This window comes from Cupressus sempervirens, chromosome 9 (genome assembly GCF_028749045.1).
Source record: "Cupressus sempervirens isolate cs-2001-9-10 chromosome 9, ASM2874904v1, whole genome shotgun sequence".
NCBI classification, from domain to species: domain Eukaryota; kingdom Viridiplantae; phylum Streptophyta; class Pinopsida; order Cupressales; family Cupressaceae; genus Cupressus; species Cupressus sempervirens.
Genome location: NC_143126.1, coordinates 139798846 through 139813671, shown reverse-complemented (window position 1 = coordinate 139813671; position 14826 = coordinate 139798846). Strand labels below are relative to the sequence as shown.

The 14826-nt window shown below is 35.8% G+C and overlaps 1 protein-coding gene across 1 annotated transcript in view; it reads left to right on the top strand.

The window, feature by feature from the left end:
- LOC149537903 (nicotinamide adenine dinucleotide transporter 1, chloroplastic-like) overlaps window positions 1–12092 on the top strand; it is a 90808-nt gene extending 78716 nt beyond the window's left edge. The window contains exons 6-9 of the mRNA XM_089799315.1: window positions 10558–10652; window positions 10756–10844; window positions 10956–11050; window positions 11263–12092. Of these exons, the coding sequence (XP_089655441.1) occupies window positions 10558–10652; window positions 10756–10844; window positions 10956–11050; window positions 11263–11628 (645 nt within the window). The 3' untranslated portion in view covers window positions 11629–12092. The remainder of the gene's footprint in view (window positions 1–10557; window positions 10653–10755; window positions 10845–10955; window positions 11051–11262) is intronic.
- The last annotated feature ends 2734 nt before the right edge of the window (window positions 12093–14826 follow it).

Below are 14826 nucleotides of genomic sequence, written 5' to 3'. Positions count from 1 at the left end.
CAGATTAAAGTCAGTTATAGTCAGCAACCAATCACAAGTTGATTGAGCAGTTCATTTTATGAATTAATATAATTGAATTAGCATCAGAATGGTATAGAAAACCATAGGATAGGAATTAAGACTGCGAAGTTAGTATGAGCTACAGAAGGATGTAAGGAAGCTACGGTTAAAGTGCGTGAAGTAAAAGAAATTCATTGGTGAACAAAAACAACTTTTGTCACTTGCGTACTTGTGCAATTAATGTAAAAGTTGATTGGAAGTGATTTTGAGGATCAAAATCAGATTTTTGAGGATCAAAATCAGATTTTTGAGTACCATTTAATGTGCAAGAAGTTAAGTAGTCCTTGGAGCGAATTTAAGAGCAAAGTTGAAGTGTTTTGGAGCAGAATTAAGAATGAATTCAGCAAGCCCTAATTTCATGAATTTGAGGTGTTTATCACTTGCGCAATCATAAATTGAAGTTTAATTTGAAAAGAATGGCAACCCTAACTGTTTGTGATGTGAGTGAGAGGCCTAGATACAAGCTTAAGAAGCACCCATACATTTCATTAGAGGATGACCCATCAGGATCATTTTTTCACAAGTACCGAATAGGGTTTTGCATGTAAAAGACACTCGTGCCTACATTCATTGCAAATTTGACTCAATAGGAGACAATGATATACATAAAGACATGAATGTAGTGTAGAACGACGACCTAACACTGAAACAAGGATTTGAACATTTGGAAAACCTTGACATCACAGGGCATATGTTCTCTACGAAATTTGATAGGACAAGGATAATTCTGAGTTGTATACATGAAGATATGTTCTCGGTAGGAGACATAGCTGTCATGATCGATGATGACATGATTCAAAAATTAATTGGATTGAGCAATGAGGTCAGAAACCCTATAAATGTTAAAAATGTTAAGAAGCTATTGGAAACCAACCTGAAAACAATATGAGATGGAAGAAACATGAAGTTGGATATGATCAAGGAAGTTGATGTTAGACTTGTATGCAAGATAATTGGATACAAGATGAATTACAGTTCTAGATTGAACTCAGTTCCTATAGGATTCATTCATGCAACATACATGATGACAATTGAAAAGGAAAAAGTCAATGTGTGAGATTTTGAAGCAACAAATACTAGAGAACATAGATAGAATAAAGAACACCAAGAATGCAATATTCATATTTGATTCATTAATACATTTTGTTTTCCTAGTAATAGGAAAGTTCCCTGGTATGCCAATTTTTGAATGGAATTCTAACAGATGCACAATGGACCTAATCACACATTATTATAGAAAGCAACCAGAGGATAGAATGACAGGAGGATAGGACGATGAAGAGTTTCCAAACAAAAATGAAGCAAAGATGTAGAATACCACCATCCCTAGTTGAGAAGTACAAGGATACAATTTGTTTTATGATTGAAAGTGATGTTACTTGCATGGAAGTAGTAGAACCAAGAGTGAAGTTCATTGATCCTATGGGATATGAGATGACAGAGGAATTAACTGAAGGTTATGTGAAGATCATTCTAGAATTAGAGAAGGATAAGGAGTGCCCTAGATGGGGCACCTATGAAGAAAAGGTCAAAGAAGCTGACAGCGAACTACATAGTAAGGATATCAAGAAGAGAGTTGATAAGAAAATAGACAGTATATTGAAGGAATCAGGTATGAACAAGGAAAAATTCAGAGAAGCTGTGGGAAATGCAATGGAGATGAAAGCAAGTGAGCAATCAAACATTCTTATTGCCAAACCATTAGCCATTGACAGAGCAGCAGGAGTAACAATAGTAGTACCATTTGCGCAAACTCCTATTGTGCCTTATGCAGCAGTTGCACCTGTGCAACCACCATTTGTACCACCAGTTCAGTCAAAAGATGAGGGAGATGTCAGTATAATTAAAGTTCAGTCAGCTACTCCACCTTGCACCAGAAGGTCAACCAGATTTGCAGAAGTAAAACAGGAATCAGTTGAGCCACCTAAGCACAAGAGAGTAAAAGAAATGGTCAATAGTCTAGGGAAAAAGAGAAAGACATCGGCTATTTCCATGGGTAAGCAAAAGAAGAAAAGCATTGAACAAAATATAGAGAACACATATTCAGAGTATGACAGTGCAGAAGAACCTAAGAGAGAAGCAAAGAAAGGAAAATCAGAGGTAACTACTAGAGAAAGGAAGAAGTGGGAACCAAAAGTTGAAAGATTGAATTGTATGATAATTGATAATGGAGATTTTACATAATTTAGCAAATTTTATGATTTATACAACAATTTTGAGACGTTTAAGCTAGAGAATGCCGTTATAAGACATGTGATATTGTCTAACAGGAAATTTGAAGATATACAAAGACAGATACCCAAAGATCTATATGAGAAGTTAATTAACAGAAAGAAGAGAGTTGTTGAAGAGGACAAGAGTATACAAGAAAGATTGGTAAGGAAATTATGCAAAGTAAATAATGAAGAACATTGAACCTTTATTGAGAAATAAGAAAAGAGACATATTGATAATGGGAGAAACTATGAAGAGTTTAACAAAGAAACACAAGAAGCTATTGTAAAAGCTTCTATGGAACTAAGGACAAGAAAGGAAAGCAAAGTGATAGGGGGAGCAATCCCTACAACAGAGATACAAGCAGAGCAACAAGATACATTAGTGTATACACCAGCGACAACAGAGACCAAAAAGGATACAAAAATGAAAGAGGCAGCAGAGACATGAGATGCCACAAGTAACTATTGGCACAAACACAATGCATGTGGACAACACAAGCATTACAATGGACACAACAAAAGATCCTTTTAAGGGTTTTGGCCCCTCTATTGTTGACAATTTGGTAGATTACACAAGCTCCAAAGATGAAGGGAAGGAGGCAGAAGAAAGGAAGAAGAGAGAAGAAGAAAGGAATAAAAGCTTAAGGAAGCGAATGAGAAAATGAAAATCAGTTGGAAACTTATAGTTCAAGAAACTTCCAACTTCAAACCTCAGCTAAAGCATGTTGAAACAAAGGAAGCACCCATGCAAACAGAGGCAGGAAGGCATGAAGCAGAAGTCAGTGCACTTGTTCAGCAAACTCCTCAAAGGGCAAGTGAACCAAGTTCTAAAAGTTCACCACTTGAATTAGCTTTGGCAACTCTATCTTGAGAGAATGATGATCAAATTGAGTTGATATCCTCTCTGAGCAAGATAATTGAGAAGAACAAAAGAGTAAAGAATCTGCAAAGTTCATTGATGGAAGTCATTGACAAATTGCAGAGTATCATATCAGTTAGAGTTACTGAATCTGACCCTCAGACAAGGGCAAAGGAAGGGATCAAAGTTTTTGATAATGAGTTCACATAGTTATTAGAAATTTCTACTACAAAGGCTTAGACCCTTCATGATGCTGAAATGTTCAGAAAAGTTTGTTAGAACATAAGAGAAGACTTGAAGGGTCTTGATGTATGCATCAAAGAATTAAGGAGATGCTTGAGTGAAGCAAAAACATTAGATATGACAAATGTATTTTGTCAAACATATTAGATGAGCTAACAATCAAATTGACGGAGTTGAAGACCTTTGTTAGTTACTGAAGTACAAAGTCCTAATGTACAGATCATGGACTTAGAGAGTAGAGTTAGTAGAATTCATGATGACATTGGGCTATTAGAGCTGAAAAAGGGAAGGATATTGGAAAGATTCTCACTATTGAGAGAGCACCTTACCTTACAAATTGACTATGTGTAGAAACAATCGGATGAATGCCCTTCAGCTAAAGCATCATATGACAAGTGTGTGTATTCAGATTTGAATGTAGTAGACATTGCATCGTATGGGCTATGTGCATTAATCAACATATCTGAAGTGGTCAAGGAAAGGTTTGATTAGGAATTCTCTATCTTGAAGAAAAAATTTTGCGGATTGCTTCACACTAATATCCACTCAACAATCTTAAAGGTAGAAGTTCAAAATTTTGATTTGTATATAAGTTTTGACACCACCTTTGTCATTGATGTCAAAGGAGGAGTATAGTAAGGAAAATTGTATAAGGGAATAATAGTAAGAAAATTGTATAAGGGAGTTATAAGTAAGAGCATAGTCAAAGGGGGAGTATCCTTATGTAAACATGGTATAAACAAGATAATGATCCACAAGTTTTTGAAAATTTTGTAATGGCCATGTGAAGATTCACAAGTTTTGTAATTTTGTTTTTGGGACTTAGCTAATTTTCCCATATGTTGCAATCAATGCCAAAGGGGGAGATTGTTGGCAATTTGGCTAGGGTAGATGATATAAAGCTGTCATTTATGGCAACATATAGTCAGGTTTGAGTGAGCAAATCATGGAGATAAAGATTTGATAGAAGTACCTAGAAAATTGTCTAAGTATCACAGAGTCTATCTGTTAGCACATGCAATATTTTGATCAACACAGTTCACAGAGGTATTTTTGGCACGTGTGCATTGAGGTACGGATAGAACAGAGTATGAGGATGCTACAACTAAGAGCGTGAGGTTGTACAAATAGTATAGACGAAATTATTGTAGATTTTCCAGTTGCAGTAATGGGCCAACAAAACATGATAAAGACAAGGAATCAAATATTATGTTAAAAGAAATTATTTTGTTCATCAAAATAATTACTTGATTAATTATGGATGACATCCTAGATGTTAACCTTAAGTCAACAAGAGTTAATTTTGTATTTTGGCAAGTGTGTAAAAGTATGAAGGTCGACATTATAAAGGACATAATTTGAAATGCGAAGTTGTGTGAGTGTGAATGTGAATGTGTAATTATAAGCGATTGCAATATTGTTTTGAGATGCAAATTCTGATGTTAGATCAAATCAATACAGACATATGATCAATTCTGTGAAGAGTAGCAAAGGCAAATCAGATATTGAAGATATCAGCAACATTAAGAGGTTTTGTACGTATCTCTTGTATTGAAGAACATTTTTGTATATTGCATGTTTGGGCACTAGGCCCATCTTGCATACTTTCTGTAGTTGTATAACAACTTCTAACAAGGTTGAGGCTTTCAACAAGGCCTAGTCCTCTAACAAGGACCGAGACACTGTATGGATGTAATAGACTCCTAATAGGATCAATATCTTTCATAAGATACTTTTGGTTAGTGGATCATTTTGTGGGTACCATCCCCACTGGGGTTTTCCTTTGGGCAGGGTTTCCCTAGTTAACACAAGATGGTGTTATGTGTTGCATTACTTTATGGTTGTGCTTATTGTTCAAGCTTAATCAATTTATTTTTATATGCAAGTTATAAGATTGTTAATGATATCCATAATTGGGCAAAAGTTTGTGGAACACTGATTCACCCCGCCCCCCTCAGTATCTTGTATTTCTAACGCCCCAATTCTTGGGACTTTGTGGGGACATGGATGAATAAAAAACTTGAGGTCGTACCCCTAGGTAATTCTAAAGATTTCATTATGCACAGAATGAAACTTAGTTTCAATATAAATGTAACCAAACATCATTATATGATTTCCATTTATGTTTTGAAGGATGGACACTAAATTTTTCTTCAACTAATGTTTTTGTATATGAGGTCTCATTTATAATAGAAGCTGTTGTTTCTCCTTTACAACTAGGCTGTGCATTGTTATCTTGTGACTTGTAGTCAAGCATCCATTTGTTGGTTGTTTTATTTCGCCATTTTAGGTAGACAACAAAGTCTTTGCTAAGTTCTAGTTTTTGGAATTCGTCAAGGCTTGCTCTCCTTTGGCCTTGATGTTTATTGTGATTTTCCAATGTTGTTTAACATTTGTCTCTATGAGGCCAAGGAAACCATATAGCATTATTATGGTGGGAAGAAGAGAAAATATCAAGCTTTCACATGGATGGGTTCTCGAGCTTGAAATTGTTGCCCCAGTCCTCCATGCCATTTTTGAGATGTAGGACTTTGGGGATCTCTTGGCCATCCCTATTATTTACCAAATCTTTGATATAGCTCAAAAATGGCATTTTAACCTAGGAAATGTTTGTAAGATGTTTGATCATCCTAGGGATGGTGAGGATGATTGAAATGTCCCTCTATATGGTGAAATGGCTAGGGAAGTTGCTTGGCTGTTCTTGAAATCGCTTGGTTCTAAATATTTTCCAAATTGTTGAGATATTGCTAGAATGGCATGAAGAAAAAAGAAACATTGACGAGATATGAAGCCATTGTTTTGATATCCAAGCACATGTAAGTTATCCCTCAATCATTTGAGGAATGTATAGGCGTCTTAAACATGAAAGGGACAATGTAGCATATTTATGAATCAAACTCTTGCAAAAGTAGTTTGGTGATACCACAAAATTCCATAAACTATAACGTAAAATATTTCTATTGATTTGCTTGGTATTGGTTAAGAAGATTTTTTTTCATTTTGAGTTCTTAGTATCTCAAAGACATTCACATTTTCTGATTTCAGCAGTATTTTTTAAGAAGAGGAAGGAAAAGGCAAACAATATAGAAAACAATAAAGGGAGAGGGCTATAGTTTGCAAGACATTTCCAACCATTGCAACATAGGTTGTACACTACTACAATCATACTCATCATGCTTGCATATTAATTTACATCATAAAGCTTAAGATGTTTTTATTTGCTTATTAGTTTTAGCTTCTATACACAATACCTTGATTCTATAGCAACTTGTGGAACATTCTTTGATCTTACATCTTTGACAACAAAAATGAGCAATATTGATGTCAATGAGATGGATGGGGAAGAACTAAATATCAACTTAAGGCCAAGGGAGTATGGGGGTTCCCATTCTTATGAAAATCCTCCAAGTTGAACAAGAGCGTCAAGTTTGACAAGGGTACCACAATTTTGGATGATACATTAAATGAACAAAGGCTATGCAATAAGACAAGACTTGGTTATAAAGAAGAACATATAGACATTAAATAAGACTTAAAAAATGCCCCAAGAAGTCAAATAAAGATGAACCAAAGAGGCATGTTGAAGCTCCTATATAGCCCTATTAAAAGTGAAAACAATGAGAAGAAGAATCAGGGTCCAAAAAAGATCAGATCTCCTCCAAAGGTTAATAAGAACAAGTTCAGAAAGTTCTTCCCAACAGACAAGTTTCCTTGTAGAACCTAAGGAGAATGTGGAAGATAGCATAAACAAGCAAAATATGAGATAAGATAAATTTATTAATGCCCAACAAGAGACCACGAGGGTCTAAGGGACTGGAGGACTATAACAAGGCAACAACTTGCAGGGAGAGCACCGAGGGGTGAATGTGAAAGGAGCCAGCAATAAAACAAAAGGATAGAGCTAGAAAGGTCTATGTAGTACTCACAGACAAGTAGATTAGAACCGAGGGATAGGGTCCAGGTGAGGCTGTGTCATAGAATGTTTGGAGGGGCCGCTGGAAGAAGGCCGAAGCTGTTGACCGCATTGCCTACGAGGCCTCACAAATCTGGTGTGACAAGAAGAAGAAGCATGGTCAGGAGGCCGCTTCATCCCCTGGGTAGGAAACCTATGCTTGAAGAAAGCGGCGATGAGATGGTTAGGGATCTGCCTTGATAGAAACAAGGACATCAAGGTATGATCATGAAGCTAGAGATACAAGGCAACACACCACTGATCAATGTAGCTGAAGAAAGAGTAGAGAGACTTGTACTCTCTGAATAAGTAGTGAAACATCGCTCTGATCTCATTATAAGTGGGGTACTAAAAGATAAAACGAGTCTTAGACTCCACCTTCCCAAGGGAGCAGAGATGACAAGTCCCATCCTCCCTGTCAATTTGGTGATCTGTCTGAATATGTAGCCAGTGAGAGCCCACCCTAAAAGATCCTAGGGCATGAGTCCAACAACGAGTGAGGTAGCAGGGGTGCACAATAACCCCATCCTGAATGGTCATGTAGTGCTTAGCATAGAAAGCCATCCTCGGGTGGAGCCCCCCCAAAGGGTTACTCCATGTTGTGATATTATACTGCTTGTAGATATCAAGCTCAATGTGCTCATTCAACTCCCGCTAGGAGGGAAGGAGGTGAGTCAGAGCATCCAAAGAGAATTGAAAGAGGGGGAGGTGGTCCATCACAACCCCAATCGAGCCTAGAAGAGTAGAATCTTGGGAACCCAACATTGGGCCCTGCTGACATGATAGCACCCAACAACCATCTTAGAAGAGCAGTAGGCAAGGTAAAAATATTTGTGACAACCCTCACCGGAGTCCGTGAAGCCATGAAGCCACTTGTGAAACCAAACCATATCAAAGATAGTCCCAAGTTTGAAAGGATGAGCTCCAAACTCGGCCAAGATAATACTGTGGAGAATGGACCAATGACTTCTAATAATACGTTGAAGGAGGGTCTGAACTCTCTCGACTGAAGCCCGGTCAGACTCCAAGAGAGAGGGCCCCCATGCAATATAGTTGTAGAGGATATTGGGCTTGACCAAGGAGTCGAAGAGGGACAACTTGGTAGTGGTGTCTTGAAAGTGATGTCTAAAGGGAAAGTTTACAAAAGTATGGAGACGGAAACACAAGGAAGATAATGAAAAGAATGAATAATCTTCGTTTGCAAAATATACTTCATGCACAAATTTGAGGAGAAGCACGAATTCAGGCTGAGCTAATCATTGTATTATTTTTCAACTTCGTGGAGAAGACTACTCAAAGGATGAAAACTCATAGAATAATTAAGAATAATAAGATGCTTCCAGTGTTCTATTTGTGGACAAAAGTAAGTGGGCATCTTATTGCCATTGATTTTAGAATAGGGAGATTTATTGGAAAAGGGAAAATGATGCCATTGATGTCAAGGGGAAGTATTGTAGAAAAGGGGGAGATTCTTTGTAAAATTACTAGACATCCCTTTGGCATTGATTTCAAGGGGGGAGAGTTATAGAGAGGGGGAGCATTAGGGAAGAGAAGTACACTCTGTCAGTGCTATATTCAAAGATGGTTTCACAGTAAGGTTGACAGCAACGACAAAAGGGGAGCTTGTTTGAAATACTGTCATTGATATCAAAGTGGAATGAAGAAGGTTGCTACGATGTCAAAGAAGGAATTAGTTGTCAAGCAATATTGTCATTGATGTCAAAGGCACACAATTGAGATTATTGGATGTCATTGCTGGTCCAAGAAGATTGTTGTTGATAAGGAAAGCATTTGTTCAAGAAGGAATTACTGCTTGTGGATATGCCAAAGGCCACTATTTGATTCATTCCTTGAGATCTTAAGTTCCCTAATTTGTAGCAGTCATTTTGAGGTGACTTATAGCAGATTTAAGGCAGATTTGTAGCAAACCTTTGAAGGAGATTTGTTAGAGCTGACAAGAAATGCAGTAATGATGGAGTGAATGGAATATATCTTAAGATCATTTATTGAGAAACAAACAAAAGTGGAGCAATAATAACAAAGAGATATTTGAGATGACAATTGAAATATATATTATTGTCAAAGGCTGATTCATGGTGACATTCGCTCCTAATACCTTGTTCTTTATTTATTATGGGCGAATTCAAAATAATTATAAAGTATTAATCCGCCTACTTCTCTATATGGCTGGCCCTCCTAATCTTGTCAACTTCTTATGAAGCAAATAATATAAATTGAATTATGTTTGGTTGATCCATGCTCTCATGCTAGTTGACCTATGTCTTTATTAAAGTGGGTTGACCAATCTCTAACATCCCAATTTTGTGATTTAAAAATGCAAATAAATAATCTAAATTGGGCGACCTAAATCTAGCTCTTTTAAGATGTTCCTTCTTTTCTTGTGTGATTTTGTTTCGATCTTGAATTAATCTTTTGCCGAGTCCTAGACATTATGTTGTGAGATCACTACCCTTGTATTTTGAATAATGAAGTCCATGGGCAAATGCCTTAGGCTTTTTATTGGGCTAAAAGCATGGAGTCTATGACTATACATATTGTTTCTAAGGTGGCAAAGAGTTTGTGCCAGACATGAGTATGGGCATTGTCTAGCGTGATAGAGGATTGGCCAGTTGATGTCAATGAGCATTGCGTGAACGATTCTCATCAGCTTGTACTTTCTCTCTTATACAAAGTGAAAACCGTCGAACCCCTGAGCCTGCATTTAAATATTAAAATTGGTCTTTTCAAAGTGATAATTAACAAGTAATTAAATGATGACCAAGACAAGGAAATTCTACCAATGCCTCACCTCATACTGAACACTAAATTATTCAGCGGAAACTGATTATTCAGTATTAAAGTAAATAACAACTTGATGTGATCTAGGCCTTGAATGCTTTCTATGGTGGGCCAACATTTTATTATCATTATAAACTTTTTGGAGAGGATTTGACAATGCAGATTTGCCACACATTGATTATACTTATTTTAATTTCTCTAATTATCTGTTTTGCCATATCTCTATTTTTCTCTTGAAAAATTGCTTCATGCTGCATGCATGAATTGCTTACTGTTTGTTCAGCATTTTGGATCCCTCTTTTACTCTGTTAAATTGAAAGGTATCATATGGTAGTCCAACGTATATAGCAATTGGTATGAATTTTATGCTCATTCAGAACTATAGTGAGGTTTTCTGATAACCCCATTAACAATTGATGGATTTTCAGACACAAGGAATGAGGCCCGAAGTAGTTCCTTACAAGGGTACTCTTTCTGCACTCAGTAGGATTGCTCAAGAAGAAGGAATCCGGGGTTTGTATAGGTCAGTATGCAAATTTTATTTTATTTTGTTTCCTTCGTTCATTGATTCTGATCTTTAGGCTAATCTTACTATCGCTAAATCATGTAACAAATTTCCTGGACAGTGGACTTGTGCCTGCGTTGGCAGGAATCAGTCATGTTGCTATTCAATTTCCTGTGTATGAGAAGATGAAGGCTTACTTGGCAAGACGGAGTGAGATATCACTCCAATTTTATTGATGCTCAATTCACTGAATAATATTTTATTCATTTTGTGTACCCCAGCTCATTTTTCTGCTTATTGATGTGAGTTATAATGGTACAGGTGGGATAACTGCAGACAAGCTTGGGCCTGGTGATGTTGCTGTCGCTTCGTCTGTGTCAAAAATAATGGCATCAACATTGACTTATCCTCATGAGGTAAATTATTGACATCGGCACAAGGCCTGTTTTTTGGTCAAATTTATTATGAGTTGTTGCATACTACTATAGGCATATGTTGATAGTTTTCCCTTTAAAGATTTTACTGTTTAGATTTTTTCCCTAAATTATCTATTTGCCATCTGTGTATCAGCACCAAAACGTTCTACTGTATTTTTGACTCCTGTTTGCTAGTTTTTGGTTTTCAATAGGTGGTAAGATCAAGGCTTCAAGAACAAGGTCATGCCAGGGATTCAAAAATTCGATATACAGGCGTAGTTGATTGCATCAAAAAAGTGATTCATAGGGATGGTATTACTGGTTTTTACCGTGGCTGTGCGACAAACCTTATGAGAACCACCCCAGCTGCGGTAATAACATTTACTAGTTTCGAGATGATTCTTAGGTTTCTACAAACACTAGAATCTAGTCCATCAAATACTGGTAATTCTGAACAACAGCCAAGATCTGCTGGAATGGAACAAGAAGATGATTCTGTTTTCAAATCTCACCAGGCAGCATCCAAGATGGGATCTTTGGCCTTGCCTAAGAAGGATCAATTGACTGCAAGACATTGATTTAGCTTCAATTTCTTCTAAGATTTTCTGGTCCAATGACTTGGCATTGCACCAAAGTTGCTGAGTTGGGATATAGTATTGGGCATTTATTTGTATGATAATGGCCAGCAAGCATTACAAGGCCTTTTGTAGCTCAGTGTCAGATGTACCTTTTTTTCCTCTTTACTAAAAATTGAGTAGAGGAGGATGGTAATCATATCACATCATTTTTTTTGATGGCATTGTAAACTGGCTTTTTCAATTGAATGAAGTTATTGAGCACTATTTTTTTCACTAGAAGGCCGAGGAACCTCATTGTAAGTGAACTGTGAAACTTTGTGCTTCCATTCAAACATACTGATACTAGTATAGATATCTCAAATGCATGGATCTCACCTGTTTCAAGGTGCCTATCTTATGTAACACATTTAAATATGCGCCTATCTATTTTTTATGTAATGGATATATGCAGGGTGTTATATGTATCTTATGCAGCAAATTTAAAATAAACTTTCTTTTTATAGATGCATTTTATATATCTATCTATTTTATTTTTATGTAAACAACTACAATTTTTTTTTACATTTTTCATAAATTAAATGGAAAATTTTTATCAACCACATTATATAACTATTTTAGGGTTGTAAAAGTTATTAAAAATTTAAAAGAACATAACGTATACAACAAATTTGTCTCCTTTATTTATAAATCATTTTATCTACATTGGTTACTGTATTTTTGCTTGAAAAATTATTTCAATATTTCTTAATATTTTAAAATTAAAAATAAATAAGATTTCTAATAAATTGATTATTATATTTATTAAAATAATCAGCCATTTCGATAGTTTTACACAGTGTTCTATTATCTATACTTTTTTTTCTGTTGGGTAAAAGGCAAGAGCTCTGTTTTATAAATTTGTACAAGTCCTTATTATTCAGACTTAAAAAGAAGTTAAAAGAAGGCATACCTTATTTTACATTAAAGATAAATTGTCTTGTAACAAATTACAAGAATTTACATTAATATCCTCGTGGATGACATCCCTCCCTTACAATAACAAGGAGGGTATATTTTATTGATGAAATTCAAATAGCCCAAAGGCCTTTACATAAATCAATATCTGGTAGCGACTTTCTTTGTAATGCTGAGATCCCTTAGTCGACAGTCTTTGTCCACCTGTACCAAATAAACATCCAACAAATATGCAGACTACCACATAGTACATGATGTTAGAAAAAATTAAAAAGAAAACCATAGAATTGTCTTGAAACCCCATATGGATTAATAGTCCGAGAAAAAACTCTCATAAAAAACATAGTGGCTCAGAGCCCTGGAAAGAAGAACTGATGAGTCTATGCAAAGAAGAAAACCTTCCCATCATAGTGTTGTCCACTAAAAAATTAAATAAAGATTAATACGTAAAGATTGAGACCAACGATACTTATTTATAATAATTTTTTAAAATACTAACTAGTGTTTTTCCATCTTTACTACGTTTACTCCCAAAATAGGAGATAGTCATATTCAAAAGAAATCAGAAGAAAATTACCAGCCAAACCAAATCTGAAGAAACCATACAGAGACAAAGGTCCATCTTCCAAATCATCAATGTCATATGAAGATAATACTGTAACAAGAGACCTTCAAAATATCCTACTGTATTTTAAATTTTGACCATTAAATCTGCCACCCTCATTGTCCATTCAACCACCATTAGAAACTGTCTAACCATAACCAAAAAGATGTTGATCTCAAATTGGTTTTGACAATTGAGTGTCAACACACTTAAATTTTTTTTAAAGTTGATGTCGAACATAATATAGATGTCGAGTTACAATATGTGTCGAGTCAAAAATTCATCAATTGCCGAGTCATTCAGATGCTGAGCAAATAGATAGTGTCGAACAAGATAGAATTTAGTATGTGCTGAGTACCAGTAATCATTAAGTGCCGAGTAACATAGAATCAACATAAGAGTTTGTGCCTTCACAAACTAAGATGTAAACCGTTTTTGAGTTGACATAAGGATAAATCTCAAAGGATTAAAAGATAAGATCGAATCTATTTGATTCCCCATGCAATCAACATGCAACCAATCAGAAAAATGGAAAGATTTGAGCGAGAAAGATGGATGAATCTTAATCGTAGATTCATACTTAACCCTAAGTCACAAAATCCTTTTAAGGAGGTCAAAACCCCATAATTCAGTAATGCATGAGAAAGTGTGGGAGAAGAGAATGCATGCAAGGAGATAAAACTAGCGAAGTTTGAAGGAAGTGAAAGGGGTGAATTGACTTAAAAGAAGGAGGACATTACAGTATCAATTAGTGGAACAGAGAATCAAGGTCACAACAGTTTCATACCAGATCAGTGAGGATCAGATTGGATAGAACAAGGATCTGAAATTAGCAATAGCAGATTGCAAGTAATCAGGTCAAACATGCTACTTTACTTTCTAACAATTGTATTAGCAGAATGAAATCCTATGGAGATAGGTTGGTTTAACAACCATTGTCTAAAGCCTTTAACAGGGTGACATTCCAAGTAAATGTTTTGTAAATCTTTTAGCTAAGTACACTTTTGATAGTGTTAAATTTTTTTAACAGGTAGGATCTAACAATTCTTGTAAGCTTTTAATAGGGCAGATCATAAGAATGGTCAAAATATGTAACCTTAACAGGTGAACTTTATTGCTGTAGTACTGAAGAGTTGTGGGTGTCATCCCCACCCCAATTTTACCTTCTCATTGAAGGGTTTTTGGGTAATCATATTTGGTGTCAAGTGTTTATGTGGATGCATTTACTTTACATGCTATTTTCATATGTTTATGCATGCAATGTTTTTAAGAGTTAAAAGTTTTATTGGTTAAAGTTTAATACTTCTGATTCACCCCCCCCCTTAGAAGTATACTTTCCACTTGTTAATTCCCAACAATTGGTATTAGAGCTAAGTTCTCATCAGGAGAAGCTTTACAGCTTGGAGAAAAGATCTTGAGATGAAAGTCTACAAGTTGGGAAAAACCATTGAGAATCAGGAAATTGAGATACACCTTTTACTACAACAAAGAGGAGTTTGCTAAAGAGAAGGAAAGAAATTGCCATAGCTAAGAATGACACTCAATACAAGGAGATTGACACTACAAAGTTATTTGCAGATGGTAACTCATATGAGTTTGATGCAGCAATTGCATATCTCATGGATAAGAATAGAGCACAA